At 40.2% G+C, this 16,610-nt stretch overlaps 1 protein-coding gene across 1 annotated transcript; it reads left to right on the forward strand.

The window, feature by feature from the left end:
* The first annotated feature begins 671 nt into the window (after positions 1–671).
* On the forward strand, positions 672–15,589 carry ptpn3 (protein tyrosine phosphatase non-receptor type 3). The gene is made up of 20 exons (XM_015029719.1): positions 672–705; positions 833–885; positions 1,094–1,211; positions 1,297–1,384; positions 1,634–1,722; positions 1,797–1,860; positions 2,780–2,982; positions 3,067–3,192; positions 3,292–3,453; positions 4,769–4,862; positions 4,944–5,021; positions 5,106–5,162; positions 7,009–7,165; positions 7,254–7,432; positions 8,528–8,618; positions 8,766–8,827; positions 10,517–10,645; positions 11,638–11,783; positions 11,872–12,007; positions 14,925–15,589. The coding sequence occupies exons 3-20, from the start codon at positions 1,099–1,101 to the stop codon at positions 14,997–14,999; spliced, it is 2,049 nt and encodes a 682-aa protein (XP_014885205.1). The 5' UTR covers positions 672–705; positions 833–885; positions 1,094–1,098; the 3' UTR covers positions 15,000–15,589.
* Positions 15,590–16,610: the final 1,021 nt, after the last annotated feature.

Raw genomic sequence — 16,610 nt, forward strand, 5'->3', positions numbered from 1 at the left:
GTAGCAACATGAATGTAGTAAAGGTTGGATGTTTTTACTCATGTTTTAGAATACTACCCTGTAAGTTAAATCATAAATTAATGACTTGTCTGCCTCTGTTCCTGCCAGAGGCGCTGCTGTCTCCTCTGCTGAATGAAGATCAGACTTAGATGATTAAATGTTGTTGTAAACATGAACTAGTTTGCTATTCCAGTTTGCAGCTGGTAGTTAACCAGGTAGCAGGTTATAATGCACTCACTGGTTTCATTACCTTCTGTCTGAGTGTCTGCAATGGGGAAAATAAACATCAAACTGGAGAATAAGGATGCTGAAACTTTATTTTCACTTTTGGTATGTTTTCATTCTGTTGGAAAACTAAAATGTCTTTCCTTTCAGAGCACCCTGATTGTTTTGTTGAGAAACTACTTCCATTGACATTCTTGTTATAATTGAGGCGTTTTATCAGAGCCACAAACCATTTCTCCCTGGAGATATTAAAAGTCTGCAGAAAACATCCCTCGCTTTCTGTCAATACTTGTCTAAACGTTTCGGTGTGGTTGTGTCCTCTGAAGCCTGAGCCGCCGGTGTGTCTAACAAACACCAGCATGTGAAAGAGACGCTTTTTCAGGGTATGGAAAACAGGCGTGGGTTGATAAAGTTCCTCTTTTGTCGCCTCTGCAGGCACCTGTACTTCCTCCAGATCAGGAGCGACATCAGGGAAGGACGGTCAGTTGTCCCGCTTCACATCGAGCGCCTCCTCCTCTCTTTCTCCTCCTCCTCCTCCTCCTCCTCGGCGCTCAGTATTTGTTTAGCTGTGGAGCGTGCGATGTGTAATCACGGTGTCTGATTGCAGGTTGCAGTGCCCGCTGAGTGCAGCTGTAGTGCTGGCTTCTTATGCTGTGCAGTGTGAGTCCCGTCTCTCCTCTAAAAGAGAAAATGAGATGATTAATGAGGCAATGATAGCTGCTTGAGTAATTACTCCTGGGAAGCTGCTCTCAGTGCTTTTATTTAGCAGCTTTCTTTCACTAGCGAGACGTTGGGATACACAGGTGTGTGCAGGCGGGGTTTTATGTCTCCCTGTGGGATGCTCAGTGTTTGTTTCCATCACCTGCAGCGGAGATGGGGGATCACTGTCCGTCCAGACAGCCGGGGTACCTCTCGAAATGCCACTTCATTCCCGAACAGGACGAAGACTTTGTGTCTAAAGTGGAAGACCTGCATCCGCAGCACAAGTGAGTTTAGTGCCTGTAGTTGAAAAGAACAGCAGGTTTGTTGCACAATTCCTGTTGTGGTATGTGTCTGCGTGTGTGTTCCTAGGGGGCTTAAGCAGAGTGAGGCGGAGCTGTGTTTTCTCAACACTGCACGGACGCTGGAGCTGTACGGAGTGGAGCTGCATGCTGCCACGGTAATGTTGTTACTTTAATTATGCCGTGGCTTAGTAAGCACACCTTCTTGTTTTCTTACGTTAATAAATAAGAGGAGGGTTTTCCTGTTTGATTCATCGCCAAAGCTTCACCAATTAAACAAAAGCTTTTGGTTTATCGTCCAAGAACTTTGGCACTTAATGAAAACTCCTTGAATTATTTGACAACAATTAAAAACTGAAGCTAAAGCAATTTTTAATCTCAATATGACCCATCCTTCTGTCTCTCAGGACACCAACAATACGCCTCTAATGGTGGGTTTGGCCTCCAGTGGTGTTGCAATGTTCTGCAATATGATTTGCTCCAGTTTCTTCCCCTGGTGAGTAACTCCGCCGCTCAACATTCAGCTTGTTTTCGCATTTCCTTCCAGTAAATCTGACGCTTTTCATGCAGGGGGAACATCATCAAGATATCTTATAAGAGGAGACGCTTCGTTGTACACCTGAAACGCAAACATGTGAGTCTCTGGCTTCGTGAAAACGTTTCTGCTGGTTCAAAGATACGATCAGAGTGAACGGAGTTGTTTCTGTGTGTTTAAAAATCCATTGTTCATGTATGGAAAATGGACTAAAATGCAGTTCGTGGTTCCTGCACAGTTTGTGAAAAGTTCTGACTTATTTCAGGTCTGAATAAGTTTGAAAAATTACAAAAATTGACAAATATTTGTATTTACAGACTTTATTCCCCAACATGTAGGCATAGAGATCTGCCTGTCCACCAGACATCCATCTTTTTGTCCATTTATCCATCCATTTATTCATTCATTTGTCCATTTGTTCAATAGAGGGCTGCAGCTAACAAATATGTTAGTAATTGATTATTCTGATGATTAACCGGATACAAAAGTGGCACATTTTACTGGTTTTTCATTTCATCACATAAGCTCTTTTGTTAAACATGAAATAAACATTTAATTGCTTAAAAATGCAATAACATAACATTCCTTTGCATTTGAACCAAGTGAAGTTAACACTGTGACACTTGAGGAGTTTGGGCTTGGATATATTATATCTTGAATCCAAAATGTTTATTTACTTTTGTACTGCTTGTTACTGCTTTGAATATATTATTTTTTAAGCAAATGTCCTTTTTTGAGTCTGTAAACTCCAGTTAACTGTTAATCGATTGCTAAATTAGTTCACAGTTATTTCAATAATCGATTAATCATGATTAATTATGATTAATTATGATTAATTGATTCAACCCAAATCCGTTATTCTTTTGTCTTTCCATCAGTCTCTCAGAGTGTCTTCAGAGAATATGATGTCTTAACATGAAAAACACGTTGAACCATGTTGTCTTTTATTTGCAGCAAACTTATCTTCTGTTGCAAAACAGAGACGATGTGAAAAGACCCTTAACTCTTTGAGTTGCAGGGGGAAACCCAAGACTGTGAGGTGTCTCTAAACCTGCCCTGCCCCAAGACGTGTAAGAACTTATGGCGGTCCTGTGTGGATCACCACTCCTTCTTCTCCTCCAGCCGGACTGCCAGGAGCCCCAAATACAACAACAGCACGGTTAAGGGCTACAAGCAGCTCATAACGCAGCACCTGGGCCTGAGCAACAGTAAAACTGAGGAGTGAGCTTTCGATGCATCCCACATATTCGCTTGTTTTGCCCTTGAAATCTGCTGCTTTCTGAACATTCGACTCTGTCGTGACAGAGGTCCGGTGTGCCAGAGGGTCGTAGGGGGGATGGTGTGGAACCCGGTTCTGCAGAGGTCTATTTCATCAGAGCATCTCGAGACCAAGAGTCTGCCCTCCAGATCGCCGCCATCAACCCCCAACTGGTAAAACTGCTGCTACTAACTGCAGCGGAGATTTTCTCTAAACTAAAAATAAACAAAAAAAAAGGCTCAAGCTACACATCCGATGTGTTGGTGCGGCAGGAGAAGTCCCCGAGTTCGCCATGAGATCAGAAAGCCTCGTCCGTCATCGGTAGAGCTCAGCACGGACCTGAAAGACATGTCAGAGGGGGAGGACGTCTTCTACACGTACAGGGCCTCTGTGGGCAGCAGCAAGGACAGCGAAGGAGACGCATCGTCTCATCGGTCAGTAACGCAGGAGCCCATGTTCCTGTGTTCACGTCTTTGTTGGGATTTTATGTCTTAGACTCCACAAGCTAAGGATGTTTCTAAGGATGCACCGATTGCCGATCACCAATCTTTAAAAAGCCTGTCCAGCCGATTTCGATTCTCTCTGATAGCAATTTTTGTTTGTCTGAAATGTTGCTGAATGTGGCAAGAAAGTTGCTGAGCTGGAAACAATGAGGTGATTGTTGCTTTTTGCAAATGTGCAGACATGATATGGTTGCTGAGGTCGATAAGATCCATAGATAAGACTGGCTTCCCCAAAATGAAGGAAATCGGTCGGTTTCTATTCATTTCTAAATGAAAATATTAGAAAAGGCAGATTTACATTTGTTTTCACTCTTCTGTTGATCAGTACTGCTAAATAAATTGGTCAAAGCGACCAATCACTGCAGAATTCACTTAATTAGTAAACATCATTTAATATTTATATCAATATTACACAGCCTTCCTCTGAAAATGCCAACAAACAAACGGCATCATGAAAACCAAGGAATGCAGCAGAAATGCTAAAGAAGTTGCTCTAGTCAGATCAGATCTTACATACAAAACTTGACTGATGGAAAAACTGCACCCTGAACTCACCATCCCCACTGAGAAACATGGTGCTGGCAGCATCATGCTGTGGAGATGCTTTTGTTCCGCAGAGGCAGTGAAGCTGGTCAGATAGAGACACAAACTTATTTTGTAATTTTTAAAAAACATATAAATCCTGCTTAGTTCCTTGGATTGGAGTTCACCATTTCTGATAACTGTGCAGTATTTTATGTTCTAGTCTTTACTGTACAGTATGTTTTTAGTCTTGATGTTTATATATTTTTAATGCTTTCTGTGAACGTACATGCCTATTCCGAATAGCTAAAATCATGTGTTTCTAACGGCCTAGTCAAAGTCCAGGCGAAATTCTGTCGAGAATCTGTAGAAAAATAGAGATATTGCCATTCACAAATGCGCTCAATCTGACTGATCTTGGGTTATTTTGTAAAAAAAAAAAAAAAAAGTAGAGACAGACCCCTAAAGACTAGCAGCAGTAACCGCTCTCCATTTTTCTTCAGATTTTATGGGTGAAATATTTGAAAACCATGTTTTATTTTTTATCTTTAACATAAAGTAACAATAAAATACATCGAGGCTTGTGACTGAAACATAAGAAATTGTTCAGGGGGATAGGAGTGTTTTTTGTTGTTTTTTTTTCCAGAGGACTGAAGTTAAAATCAGCTGACCTGTAATGAACCATGTAGCCGCAGAGTCATTTTTAATATTTTATGTCTTCCAGCTTTTCTGCTCCTAACAGTCAAGGATCTGGTGAGGGTTTGTTGCAAGCTGAAGACAGCATCGGGGAAGAAGACAGCCCGTTCCACAACAATAAGGTTTTTCTTTTTCACCTCGGCACTTTCTGATTTCTGAGTTTTCCCTTCACTCTTCACATTCATGACAAGTTCTTCGTGCAGGATGCTCTTGGTGACGGCGACCTGATGCTGATATGCATCACTCCAGACCACGAGGGGAAATTTGGCTTTAATGTGAAAGTACGTCTCTGTCTTCCTTGCATGCTGCATATACATTTTTTATGATTATTTGTTCCTCTGATGAAATTGTTGAACTCCTCTCAGGGTGGAGTGGATCAGAAGATGCCTCTGTCCATATCTCACGTTAAACCGGACTCCCCGGTAAGAACATTCCGGAATAATTATGTTTTTCAAGCTTTGTTACAAAAACAGTGGACAAATGGTAGCATATGGTTTTTATTTTCGGTTGTATTATGCATATTTTTGCAAAAATACCGCAAAACAAGAGATTCTTTTGGAAAGTCTTTAAAGTTTCCTCTTTGTATGGATTGGAAAAAGTTATAAAACCATTCAGACTCAAACCACATCTCACTCAGATAAATTGTGTCCAACTGGAGGGAATTCAAGGCCATTGTTGCTCTCCTGAGGAGTCTCCGGCCAGCAAAGATCACTGCTGTGCAATTTGCTGCAAGGTCAAAGAATAATCCAGGATTACGTCTAAGAAACCAAAGAGCTCTCTCACATTCTGTAATGTTAATGTCTGGCTCTACAATCAGCAAATCGCTGAACAACAACTTTCTGTGTGAAAGTGATAGAGGACGAAAGCAACGGCGCTACGGGGGTGAAACAATGTTGCCCTTTCTTTAGCTTGTCTAAAATGTTTGTCCATACACAGAAAATATTTTGTAGAATTAAATGTTTCATAAGAGTTGATATTGATTATTATTGATTTTTTTTGTTTGTTTTATGTCTCTGCACTACTTTCAAGCTCATGGTGTGACTTTTCCTGTTTTTTCCACAGTTTTTACTCCACGCCGTTATTTATTGTTACTGCTTGTTACTGCCTTTGATACACAGAGGCCAAACCTTAAACTGCTGCTGCATCAGTTACTCTACAGGTTGTTGCTAGGTAACCACAAGTTGCCCAGCAAGTTGTTGCTAGGTAACCAAAGAGTGAGTGAGTTTGTTGGTTAACGCCACCATCCTTTCTTTCAGCTGGCCGAGAGATGTTGAGTGGCTAAAGTGTTTTCTCTGCCTACATCCCCCAGAATGCTGTGCGGTTCTGGCTCAGAGTTCAGAGTTTGGACAGCTTGTTATTAGCATAAGCTTACACTTTTTCTGTTGTAAAAAGTAACACATTTAATGTAAAACATTAAAACACTTGGCTCTGAATTTAATTTCACCAAAACCATTTTCAGAAAGATAAACCCACAGTTGGTTTTTAAACCAGCGTTTTGGAAAAAGTGAACATGATATTTAGAAATCCTGTCCATTATCCCAGAAGAAACATTAAGAAAAGACCTGAATGAGAAGTTGATGACAGGAATACTGTTGTTGTTTTTTGTTCAGGAAACATCTGATATCTGTAATTGCAAAGAAAAGTTTCTGTTACCAAACTAAAGTTTTGTTTTTCTGATTTATTTATGTCATGAAATAAAATACAATACAAACTATTTACTTAAAAATCGCACAATTTGAATTTCTAGATTTCTGTTTTCCGTCACTCACAGTTGAAATAACCGACGATAAAAATTAAGTACTTCTATATTCTTTGTAAGCGGTTAAACCTGCAAAATCGGCAGCATATTAAGTACTTGTTTTTCCCACTGTGTATGACATCGAATGGTTGTTAATATGGTCCTGTGACCCAAAACCTGTATTTCAATGGCATGTTTTCTTTTCTTGCCCATTTTGAAGAGTGGCTAAGAGAAATTGCCTTGTGTCAGGTCATAGTTCTAGCCCAGGTAAACGGAAAGTTACTCATGAAACAAAAATCCTAGAACTATGGTCAGCTTAAAAAAAGTCAAGAGCAAAAAAAGTTAAATTTATTTGATGGGAATTGATGACTTCTTAATATGAGATTATCCTTTAAATGAAAACTAGGACAATTAACTTAAAAAATAAGCTTATTTGTTCTTTTGGAGGCAAACTATGCTTCTAAAGTCACTAATAATTTCTTGTTTGCTACCTTAAATTTGATTTAAAGCTTGTCCGTTGTGTCTTATAGGCCGGTCGATCTGAACCCAGACTGCAGGAGGGCGACCTGGTCCTGCTCATCAACGGTCGGGACATTTCCGAACACACACACGACCAGGTGGTCATGTACATCCGAGCCAGCCGAGAGTCTCACTCCAGGCAGCTGGCTCTGCTCATAAGACGTAAAGGTGTGTACCCGTAAGAGGAAAGTGCTGAGACGGAAGGAGAAATGCAAATGACTGCTGCTCACAGCCCTGGACTGTCCTCGTGATCCAGGTTCGGGCCGGGTCATGCCTCAACTGCAGCTGTCATTCGCCGCCCTCTCGCTCACCATCCCACCACAGGAGAACAAGCCTCAGTCACCGGGTCAGCTGGAGCGGGTCACCACGTTGGAGGAGTCCATGAAGCAGCTGGAGAGAGGGATACAGTCTGGCACGCTGTCCTTCCATTTTGAGGTATTTTGTTTGACATGTAGAAGTGTTTTCAGTAGACATGCACTGGTTCCATTTGTTGTGGCTAAGATCTACATCTCATCCCTTATATTCTTACATATTAAGACCTATTATTCTTCCTGGAACATATTACGATATGTCTATGGGCTACAAAACATGTTGATCACATTTTTTGCACAAAATCATTCTTAAATCATCTCAGTCTGGTCAGGTCTGCCTATTTGAGCTACTTTAAGGGCATCTTGTCACTTGAAATCCAAATAAGCTGCTGCTGGACATGTCCCACAACTCAACGTTTACACTAACACATGAAAATGGCTTCAAACTTACCCACAACTGTGTGCCATACATCTTTGAAAAGCAAAAGCAGAGCTTCCTGCACAACCAACAAGAATGCAGCAAGTGGTTTCTGAATATTAATTCAATAATAGCAGCAGATCTTGTACAGCACATGCAACAGTAAAATCAGCTGAACAAATGTGCTGGAACTTCTTGGGTTGCTAGGTGACAGGCTGAGCTTGACTGGGGTTGCTAGGTTACGGTGCAGAGCCCTTCAGTTGTGACTTAAGAATTTTCCACACACCAAAAATCATTAACCTATTGCCAAAAAATGCCTGGGTGTTTTATTTTAAATAACTTTAGACACAAATCGAAGTTAAGAAAAGGTTCAAAAAGTGAATTTCTAAATGCAGCTTATGTTCCTTTCTCAAAAGAGCTAAAAAGAGAGAACTTTACTCTTATCAGCCTTCCTGTTATCTGATGAGAGGCTCTCTCTCTCTCTCAGCCATCATGTCTACAGTCTTGATACGTCGTACAAAAGCTTCTTTTTAGATCGCTCCTTGCATCTCTGGGCTTAATCTGACTTCATTTTGAACATCTCAGGCATGCCAGGGCCAATCAAACCTAAAATCAGCTGATTTCTCTGAGCATCTCTACGTTTAAAATGCTGCTTTTAGGACAGATGTTGGCCCTAATCTTCAGCTGAATCCTGTTCATAAAAGCAGCGATGACCTTGAATTTTTCTAATTCCTGTGTGTGTATGTTTCTGTGTGTATTTACATGCATGTTTGCGTGCGTTTGCATGCTTGTAATTCCTAGAATTTATACAAGAGGAAGCCTGGTCTGTCCCTAAGCTGTGCACGGCAATCCGAGAACCAGGAAAAGAACCGCTACAGAGACGTTTTGCCTTGTAAGTGCTCCTTGCTGCGTCTGCGTGCCTGTTTGCTTTCGCTCGTCCCCCTGCTGTGCCCGGATCCCGCATGTTAGGCTTTGAGAAATTTAATTTTGACAGCTCTGTTCTGAAACCTCACCAGCTGCTGCCCTTCTCTGCTTTCAGACGACGACACCCGAGTGGTGCTGCTGGGGAAGGAAGACTACATCAATGCCAGCCACATCACGGTGAACATCGCTCACCTGAAACTGCCTCCCGTCCTCTGTGTCTCTTTTAGTGTAAACTCATCCTGTTCATCTTGTGTGTGGGTGTTTGTGTGTCTGTGTGTGTCTCTTAGGTGGCACCCAATGAGTCTGGAGTGTGTTTACGTTACATTGCTGCTCAAGGTCCACTTCCACAGACCTGTACTCACTTTTGGCAAACTGTATGGGAGCAGCAGACGCACACCATCATCATGCTTACGACTCTAACAGAGAGGGGACGGGTACAACGTGCTTTGTTTTTGTTTTTATAAGCCACCGTTTTGCAGAAACGTCTTAAAATTATGCAACTGAACATCAGCAACACGTTAACATAGCAATTAGTGCAGCACAACTGGCAAATTATTACATGCTGTGTCAGGTTTAATTTTGATTACAGTGATTAGAGGGGGTTCAGTGGCTATGTTTGCACACAGCAATGATCCGATGGATCACACCATAAAAGAATGGCTGAAAGCGAGCGCGACCCAGATGCCGGTGAGATAAATAATCCGACGCAGAGGAGGAACAAGAGCGTGCCTCTGTCTCAGCTTTCTTGTTGCTTAGAAACCAGATGTTCTCATTAATCGATCATTGTGTCTGGATCTCGTCAAGTGTCCGGGAGTTTCCCCTCACTGCATGCGCCTACGTACATATGCATCGACGCTAAGCTCTCCACCTGTTGCCGCTGATGAATTGCTTTTGTCTGCTGGCCGCCCTGTGGATCAGAGCAGGCTTTCTGAATATGAGCTTGATTTCCTTAGAGTTGCTGCAGCGGCAAACTGTTTCCTGTTACTCATGTCCAGAGTTGGACAGTAACTGGTTACATTTTCTCAGTTACATTTACTTGAGTATCTTTTTGGCAATAATTTACTTTTAGGAGTATTTTTTCCTGTACTGTACTTTTCACTTTTACTTGAGTAATTTTGTTCTGAAGTTTGGCTAGTCTTAGTTGAGTAAAATATCTGGATGCTTTACGCACTCTGAGTAACTTCATTTAAAGAAAAAACAAGTTTGTTTTAACCAAAAACCAGCTGACAAAACGTGCTGGAGCTCCACTTGGGTTGCTAGGTGATGAGCTGAGCTCGGGTAGGGTTGCTAGGTGACAGCGCAGCGTGGTCTAACAATCAGGAGGTTTTCAAAATGGCAATAAACATTGGCTTATTTCCACAAAAATGGCAATAAGTGTTTATTTTTAAAAGCTTGGGCTTTGTTTTTAGAAGCAATTGAGACTCAAATGGAAGAATAAAAATGTGCAAAACGTGACTTTTATTTTCCCCTTCTTTAAAGATTCATAAGTTTTATACTGAAAGAAATTGATTAAGGAAATAAAATATTTTGCCTGATATTATTATTATTATTATTATTATTATTATTATTTTGTAATTGTTATTTATATTATTTTTATTTTCATCCTTTAAATACCAAAATTTCCTCATAACTTCACATTTTGGTCTGTCTGGTGTAATTATTAAATATTAAATGACAGATTTTTGATCAGTTATTGATACTTGAATACCCTTCTTACTCTCACTTGAGCAATTTCTCAGATGCACTCACTTTTTACTTAAAAGTAAAAATATAATGAAGTAGTACTACTCTTACTTGAGTAAATTTATTTTGGCTGCTCATGCCAGGACTAACGCAGTAACGTCGGTGATGTCATACGTGTTGCAGACAAAGTGCCACCAGTACTGGCCGCATCCGCCGGAGGTGAAGGATTACGGCCACTTGTCGGTGAAGTGTCACTCAGAGGAGTGCAACCTGGCGTACGTGACGAGGCAGTTCACTCTGAGGCACAAAAAGGTAAACCTGATGATAGAGCTGAGATAAGCGGCTGCGCTCCTTCCTGAGGGTTTGTAAACGTCTTGATTCGTTCAGGTGGAATATCTTAAACCCTGTTTGCCTGTAGGGAAATTATGATGTAGAGAGCAATGTTTTTCAGTTTATAGGTCAAATTATAAACTGAAAATTTTCTGACAAATAATCAATGAAGTGCCAGCGCTGAGTGAGAGCAATTTGGATGAGTTTTTTTTTTTTGTTTTTTTCTTTCCTTTGAGGCTTTTGTTTTGTCAATGAAACAGTTTTCAGCTGCAGCCCTGGTTGCACACCTGTCCATGCACATTTCCTCTTGGTATGTTGCAGCAGCGTGTAGCATGTTCGCTCCATATGTCACATAACGGAGCTCGCTGCGGGCTGCGGCCTCTCCTGGCACACTGTCGTTTCCGTGTGGGTGTTTTTGTCTGTGTGCCGGTGATCCTGTGCGTTGTAAGCGTGTCCACCTAATTTTCCACCCCCCTGCCTGCTTGTGGGTAAAATCGGGCAGGTCTTTTTGTGGGAACGCTGTCTGTCTGATTGTATCAGGGTAGATGATCAGATTAAAAGTGCTAGCTTCCACATCAGCCTCCATGCCGAACAGGTAAATAAACAGATTACACCCAAGGAGGCATGAAATATGAACGCGCGCACACATGCATACACAGATACCGCTGTGTGGGTCCATCTGCTCCTCTGGCGGGGCGAATTAATCCCCGCATGAAATCGCAGGCCACATGCCTATTAAAAACACCAAAGTCAGCCGTTTTCCTTCCCAGTCTTCCTTTGTTTTTCGCTGTGGTCTTTCCCTCTATCCTCTGTTTACATTGCTGCCTAATCTGACTTACTGATCACATGGTTGTTGACCTGGACTGTTTCCGCCTCACCAGGGTGACATTTTCCAAAGGTTACACATTCATCATGCAAGATTATTGTCACGCATTATTCTAATTGTCTTTTATTTGTGTTTTTGTTTGTAAAAGTTAGCTGAAGAGTTTTCAGTCACACACCTGCAGTACGTCGCGTGGCCGGACCACGGCGTACCCGATGACCCCTCGGACTTCCTGCTCTTCATCAGCTCGGTGAGGGAGAGGAGGAAAGCCACAGAGCCGCTGATGGTACACTGCAGGTAACGCATGAGGCTGCAGTTTAGTCAGACTTTCTCCTTTGGCTCCTGTGAACTGAACCCAACGTTTTGCTTTAAATCATCTTCTCAGTGCTGGGATTGGGCGGACAGGTGTCCTCATCACCATGGAGACGGCGCTGAGTCTCATAGACGCGGGTCGGCCGGTTTTCCCGCTGGACATTGTGAAAACACTAAGAGACCAGCGAGCCATGATGGTTCAGACCACGGTACTGAGATTAAAAACAAAAGACTCGCTTGTTAAACGACACTGTTACTCCATGGCTCATTAATTTCTCTATTATGCTGCGTGATGATCACCCCAAGCTGTCTTGTTTCCTGCTGCTTTTTAATGCAGTGTTTACTTATAGGGAGTGTCAAACTCATCAACTCGTATTAAAAATACCCTCACAGTAATCCAGGTTTTATTTTAATACACTTCCTTGTAAATCTATTGCCACCCCTTGAGCTCTTCCACACTTTGTCTTGTTGCAGCCACAACCTTTAGTGAATTTTATGTGACAGACCAACAAAAGTAGAACATAATTGAGATGTGGAAGGTAAAGATTTCCTCTACTAAAAATCTGAAATGTGTGGCCTGCATTTTTGTTCAGCTCTCTTGAGTAACTGCATTTTATTAGTAGAGCCACATTTCAACGCAACTAAAGCTGGAAGTCTTTAATTTCTCTAATTCTTCACAATTCTGATTTTATTGTTGAATATTGCAAAATTGTTGCATGCATTAGCCCTCCAAATATTGCAGCCATGCAGCTCTTTTTGATTAGAATATTGGGATTTTAATCGTAATTTCATGCAAATCTGAATATCGGTTTTCAACTCAGATTCTGGATTTAGGCGTAGACTTTGATTGGACCATTCTAACACCTCAAAATGATTTAATCTTGACCATTAATATTCTTAGTTATTCATAATAATTATTCTGGGTGAAAACAAATGCATGCCACACTTTTCAGATTAAAGTTAAAGCCAGATATCCCCCTTATTCCCTTCCCAGTTATTCACTTCTCTGTGTTGGTTTGTCACAAAAAAAACAAAAAGTATTGACGATGGTGGTTGCAAGATTAAGAGTAAAAAGGTCAAAGTAGGTCAAAGTGTATGAACACATTTTAAGCAAATGCCTATCATTTTTGCAAAACTTTTCATTGTTTTCAGTTTATTATGAGTTAGAAAATAATCATTTTAACTTTTGAGTCAGTTAAAACACCAATGTAACAGGAATAGTGAGAGTAAAAATGAATTTCATCACATTTTCTTTCTACTTCTGCTGAGATCTCGATTTCTTTGGGAAAAAAAACCCCTCGTCTTTGTGGTTTAGTAAAGAACTCCTGGAAGAGTGAGAATTTAGTTGCACGCTCAAGGTTTTTCTGAAAAACACCTTCAGCACTTTTCAAAGAAACGGAGGTAAAAGAAATAAATAAAAAATCCTGCTTGTCCCTGACTCTCATTAATTTCCAGACTGCTATGGTGATGATGAGAGGCTTTAGTCGAGTGTTGGAGGCAGGAAGCCAGGCTCTGTAGCACCTCAGTGAGGGACAGCAGAGTGTTACTCATGCTGGGAAAATTGCAGCTTGTTCCTTTTGGCTCGGCAGCTACCACCATCACCCATATTTTGAAAAAGACCCACAGATCTCCGTTCTCTGATGTGCTGATGAAGACTTCCTCAGGTTCTCCCTCACGTTTTTGTGTATCCGTAATAAAAACATGCACAGTCAAAGGACATTTATCTCTGTTTATATTAAGAGTGGAAACATGCCATACTTAATTTTTGGAGCCCATTAAAAAAAGAAAAAAGATAGATATGTGCCTTTTTGCCAGTTTCATAATATCCCACTAAAATATTCCTGCGAGTCTCTAATGGCGAGATTTTCAGAATTTGTTTTTCCACCTTTACAGGCGGTGGTGGCAAAATAAACACAGACCCAACGCGCACCAGCTTCTTATTTTAAAATATCATGGCATTTCAAAGAGCTCAGGATTTTGTGCCCTCTTACAAAATGCTCAGGGTGTTTAAACAACAAACAGGCCCGCAGCATCACAGATCCTCCACCGTGTTTGACTATAACCACACCTGGAGTGTTTCATAACTTTAATTCCATCCTATAAAAGTACCAGTGGAGGTTGGAACCTATTTACATTTGTGATTCTAGGAAATAAACATTGTTTTTTGAAGATAGCTCCAGTTTAGTTCCCTCCTCCACCGATGCACATTGAAACGACACCAATGCTGACATTTCATACCCATGTATTTAAAATACAACATACGTCCATAAAAATTATCTTTTTTTTTGTTGTTTTCAACAATTCTCTGAAGTTATAAGCTGGTCAGTCCTGGGAAGATTCACTCCTGTTCAATGTTTTGTCTCACTGTAGTTCTCTGGAGCCTGAAAGCCTCAGAAATGACTTTGTAACCTTTTTCCAGACAGAAATATTATAGATTTTGTTTCTAATGTGTTCTTTGATATCTTAAAAGCAACACGTCATATTCTGATATGACGTGTTGCTTTTAAAATCTTGTACCCTATACTTCATGTTGTCGCACAGGGTCTATTTTCTTTTTCCTTTATGTCAAGACATAATCAGTATTGCTAGAAAATGTGATTTAAATACACTTAATTCAGGATGTAACAATTGGGCAGTAAAACCATCACAGGGCTGCAGAACTGCGTCTGAGAACATCATCAGGTTGTAATTTTTTAAAACTTTTTATAGAGGAGTTTTTGAAATGCACAAAATATCAGGGGATGTTTGTAGATCCCCTGATGTTGTGCCAAGTTAAATATCCAAACATCCATCAAAAGATGGATATGAATATTTAGATGTAATGACTTTCAGATCCACTTTTTCTGCTGTTATTAAACAGTTGGACAAGTTGACATTGCATTTGTTAAAGACCCGTTTTGGTCTTTTTTTCCATTTCATTATTAATTCCCTTTTAGCACATTCAGGTATTTTCACACACATCAACTTAAAAAAAATAAGTTTTTTTGTGAAGGTTTGGAAATACACCAAGTTTTTAGACTTATTTGAAGCAAAAAACCCCTAAAAAATCAATGATCATACGACATTTCGTGAGATTTATTGACCATTCTTCCAATTTCTCATATTATGCCGTTTCTTCCTGTTTAGTGTCAGTTCCAGTTCGTGTGTGAAGCCATTCTTCGCGTCTACAAAGAGAAAGAGGAGAAATCCAAAGCACCGTAATCCGATTCGACGGCGGGACCAAACCAGACTCGCTGCTCTGCCTCTGTTAACAGGAGGGACTTCTGCAGAGATCCAGCAGATTAAACTCCGCCAGGCTTATAGCGCTGGAACACGCACTGGATAATGAGAGTGTAACAAGCTTCAGAGCACAGCTGTCTGCGAGGAGAGGGAGAAACAGAGAGTACGAATATTAAACCTAGTTGGCTTTAGTTTATGCTAAAAGGTACATTAAGCTTATAGAGGCTGTGGTCTCCATAGAGACCGATGTAGGACTGACGTGAGCTGCTAATTTCTGTTCAAGAGGCCTCTCAGGAGCGACACTTCGACTTGTTAAGCTACATGTGCCTTAGACCGAAGCTTCCCAATCAATGAGTCCATCAAGGGCGGCAGAGGCCGAGTCAGACGGTTGTGATGTGTAGTTTATCTCCGACTCCTGAGATGAGGAGCAGCGCCGACTTCAGATGGCTACAGCAGGTATCAGGTCAAGGAGGGAGCAGAGCTGTTTCTTGACTGCCAGAGGATCACCAGATTTACTGTTCATCACGTTTTAAATTATTCAAACTCTAAATAAACTCAATGATTTATACAGATGGTTCTGCTTCGTCATTTCCTCCATTTGGGAAATGGGAGCTCTGACCAAAGCGTGGTGGTGTCCTTATGCGGCATTATGACAGTGAAAGCATCATAAATAAGCTCAAAGTATCGAGATGTGATCAGATATTAGATTAAAAGAAGCTATTACGAAATGAAATGCTAGTTTTAGAACTGCAGTGTCCTTGTAGCTGCATAATAATCGTACCAGTTTGGATTAATTATACATACTTAAGAGTTTGTGTGTTATAATGCAATCTTGCTATGGTCATATTTTAGTCTGCAGTGTAAAATTAATTCATAATCCTGACCAATGAGTCAGTAAATGAATAGATTGTAAATAATCTCTCACTCCTGAGATTAGATCATTTCCAGATTGTGAAAAATACCTGTAGAAACTCAAAATACCTGTATAAACTCATGCAGGTTTATAGGTCGCTTTTATTTGTTTATGTTTTAATGAAACATCTTGAAAAGAAAACTTCATGATTTTTGACATCTGTTTTACGTCCCTGAGTTATAAATATAAGACAAGTTGTAGGACTAACCTTTATATAATTACTGCTCTTCTAAATTATTAAGGAAATTTGAATATACTGCTTATCAACAAAAAAATAGTAACCTAATGCTAACCTTTTGCTAAAATAAAAAAACTGCTGAAAAATATTAACATGTCAAGAAAAATTAAAGAAAAATATCTTACATTAAAATATTTTTTTATTTAAAGTTAAACATTTTATCTTATTAAATGCATTTTCACTTGTGTTATTTTTTATGTTTAGATCTTTTACAAATGTATTACTGACTAGAATTTGATCCATTATCTATTTATGTGGTTCCATTTTCAATTAAAAACTGACTTTTTTTTACGATTTGTGGCACTTTTGGACCTCCATACTTGAATATATTTATTCTTGCTCGTTTTATTCTCCGTCTGTATTTTCAAAGATATGCAGCCACAGATGAGAAAAATGCAAAAAAAAATATATATATATATAATAATCCTCACATACCATCATA

Source organism: Poecilia latipinna, unplaced genomic scaffold (assembly GCF_001443285.1).
Source record: "Poecilia latipinna isolate Pla-1442-1.1 unplaced genomic scaffold, P_latipinna-1.0 Scaffold11, whole genome shotgun sequence".
NCBI lineage: Eukaryota > Metazoa > Chordata > Actinopteri > Cyprinodontiformes > Poeciliidae > Poecilia > Poecilia latipinna.

Excerpts from the sequence above, each read along its gene's own strand:
- ptpn3 (XM_015029719.1), top strand. The coding sequence starts at position 1,099 with ATGGGGGATCACTGTCCGTCCAGACAGCCGGGGTACCTCTCGAAATGC. Across the intron at positions 1,385-1,633 it reads TGGAGCTGCATGCTGCCACG|GACACCAACAATACGCCTCT; the intron begins GTAATGTTGTTA and ends TCTGTCTCTCAG. Across the intron at positions 8,619-8,765 it reads CTACAGAGACGTTTTGCCTT|ACGACGACACCCGAGTGGTG; the intron begins GTAAGTGCTCCT and ends CTCTGCTTTCAG.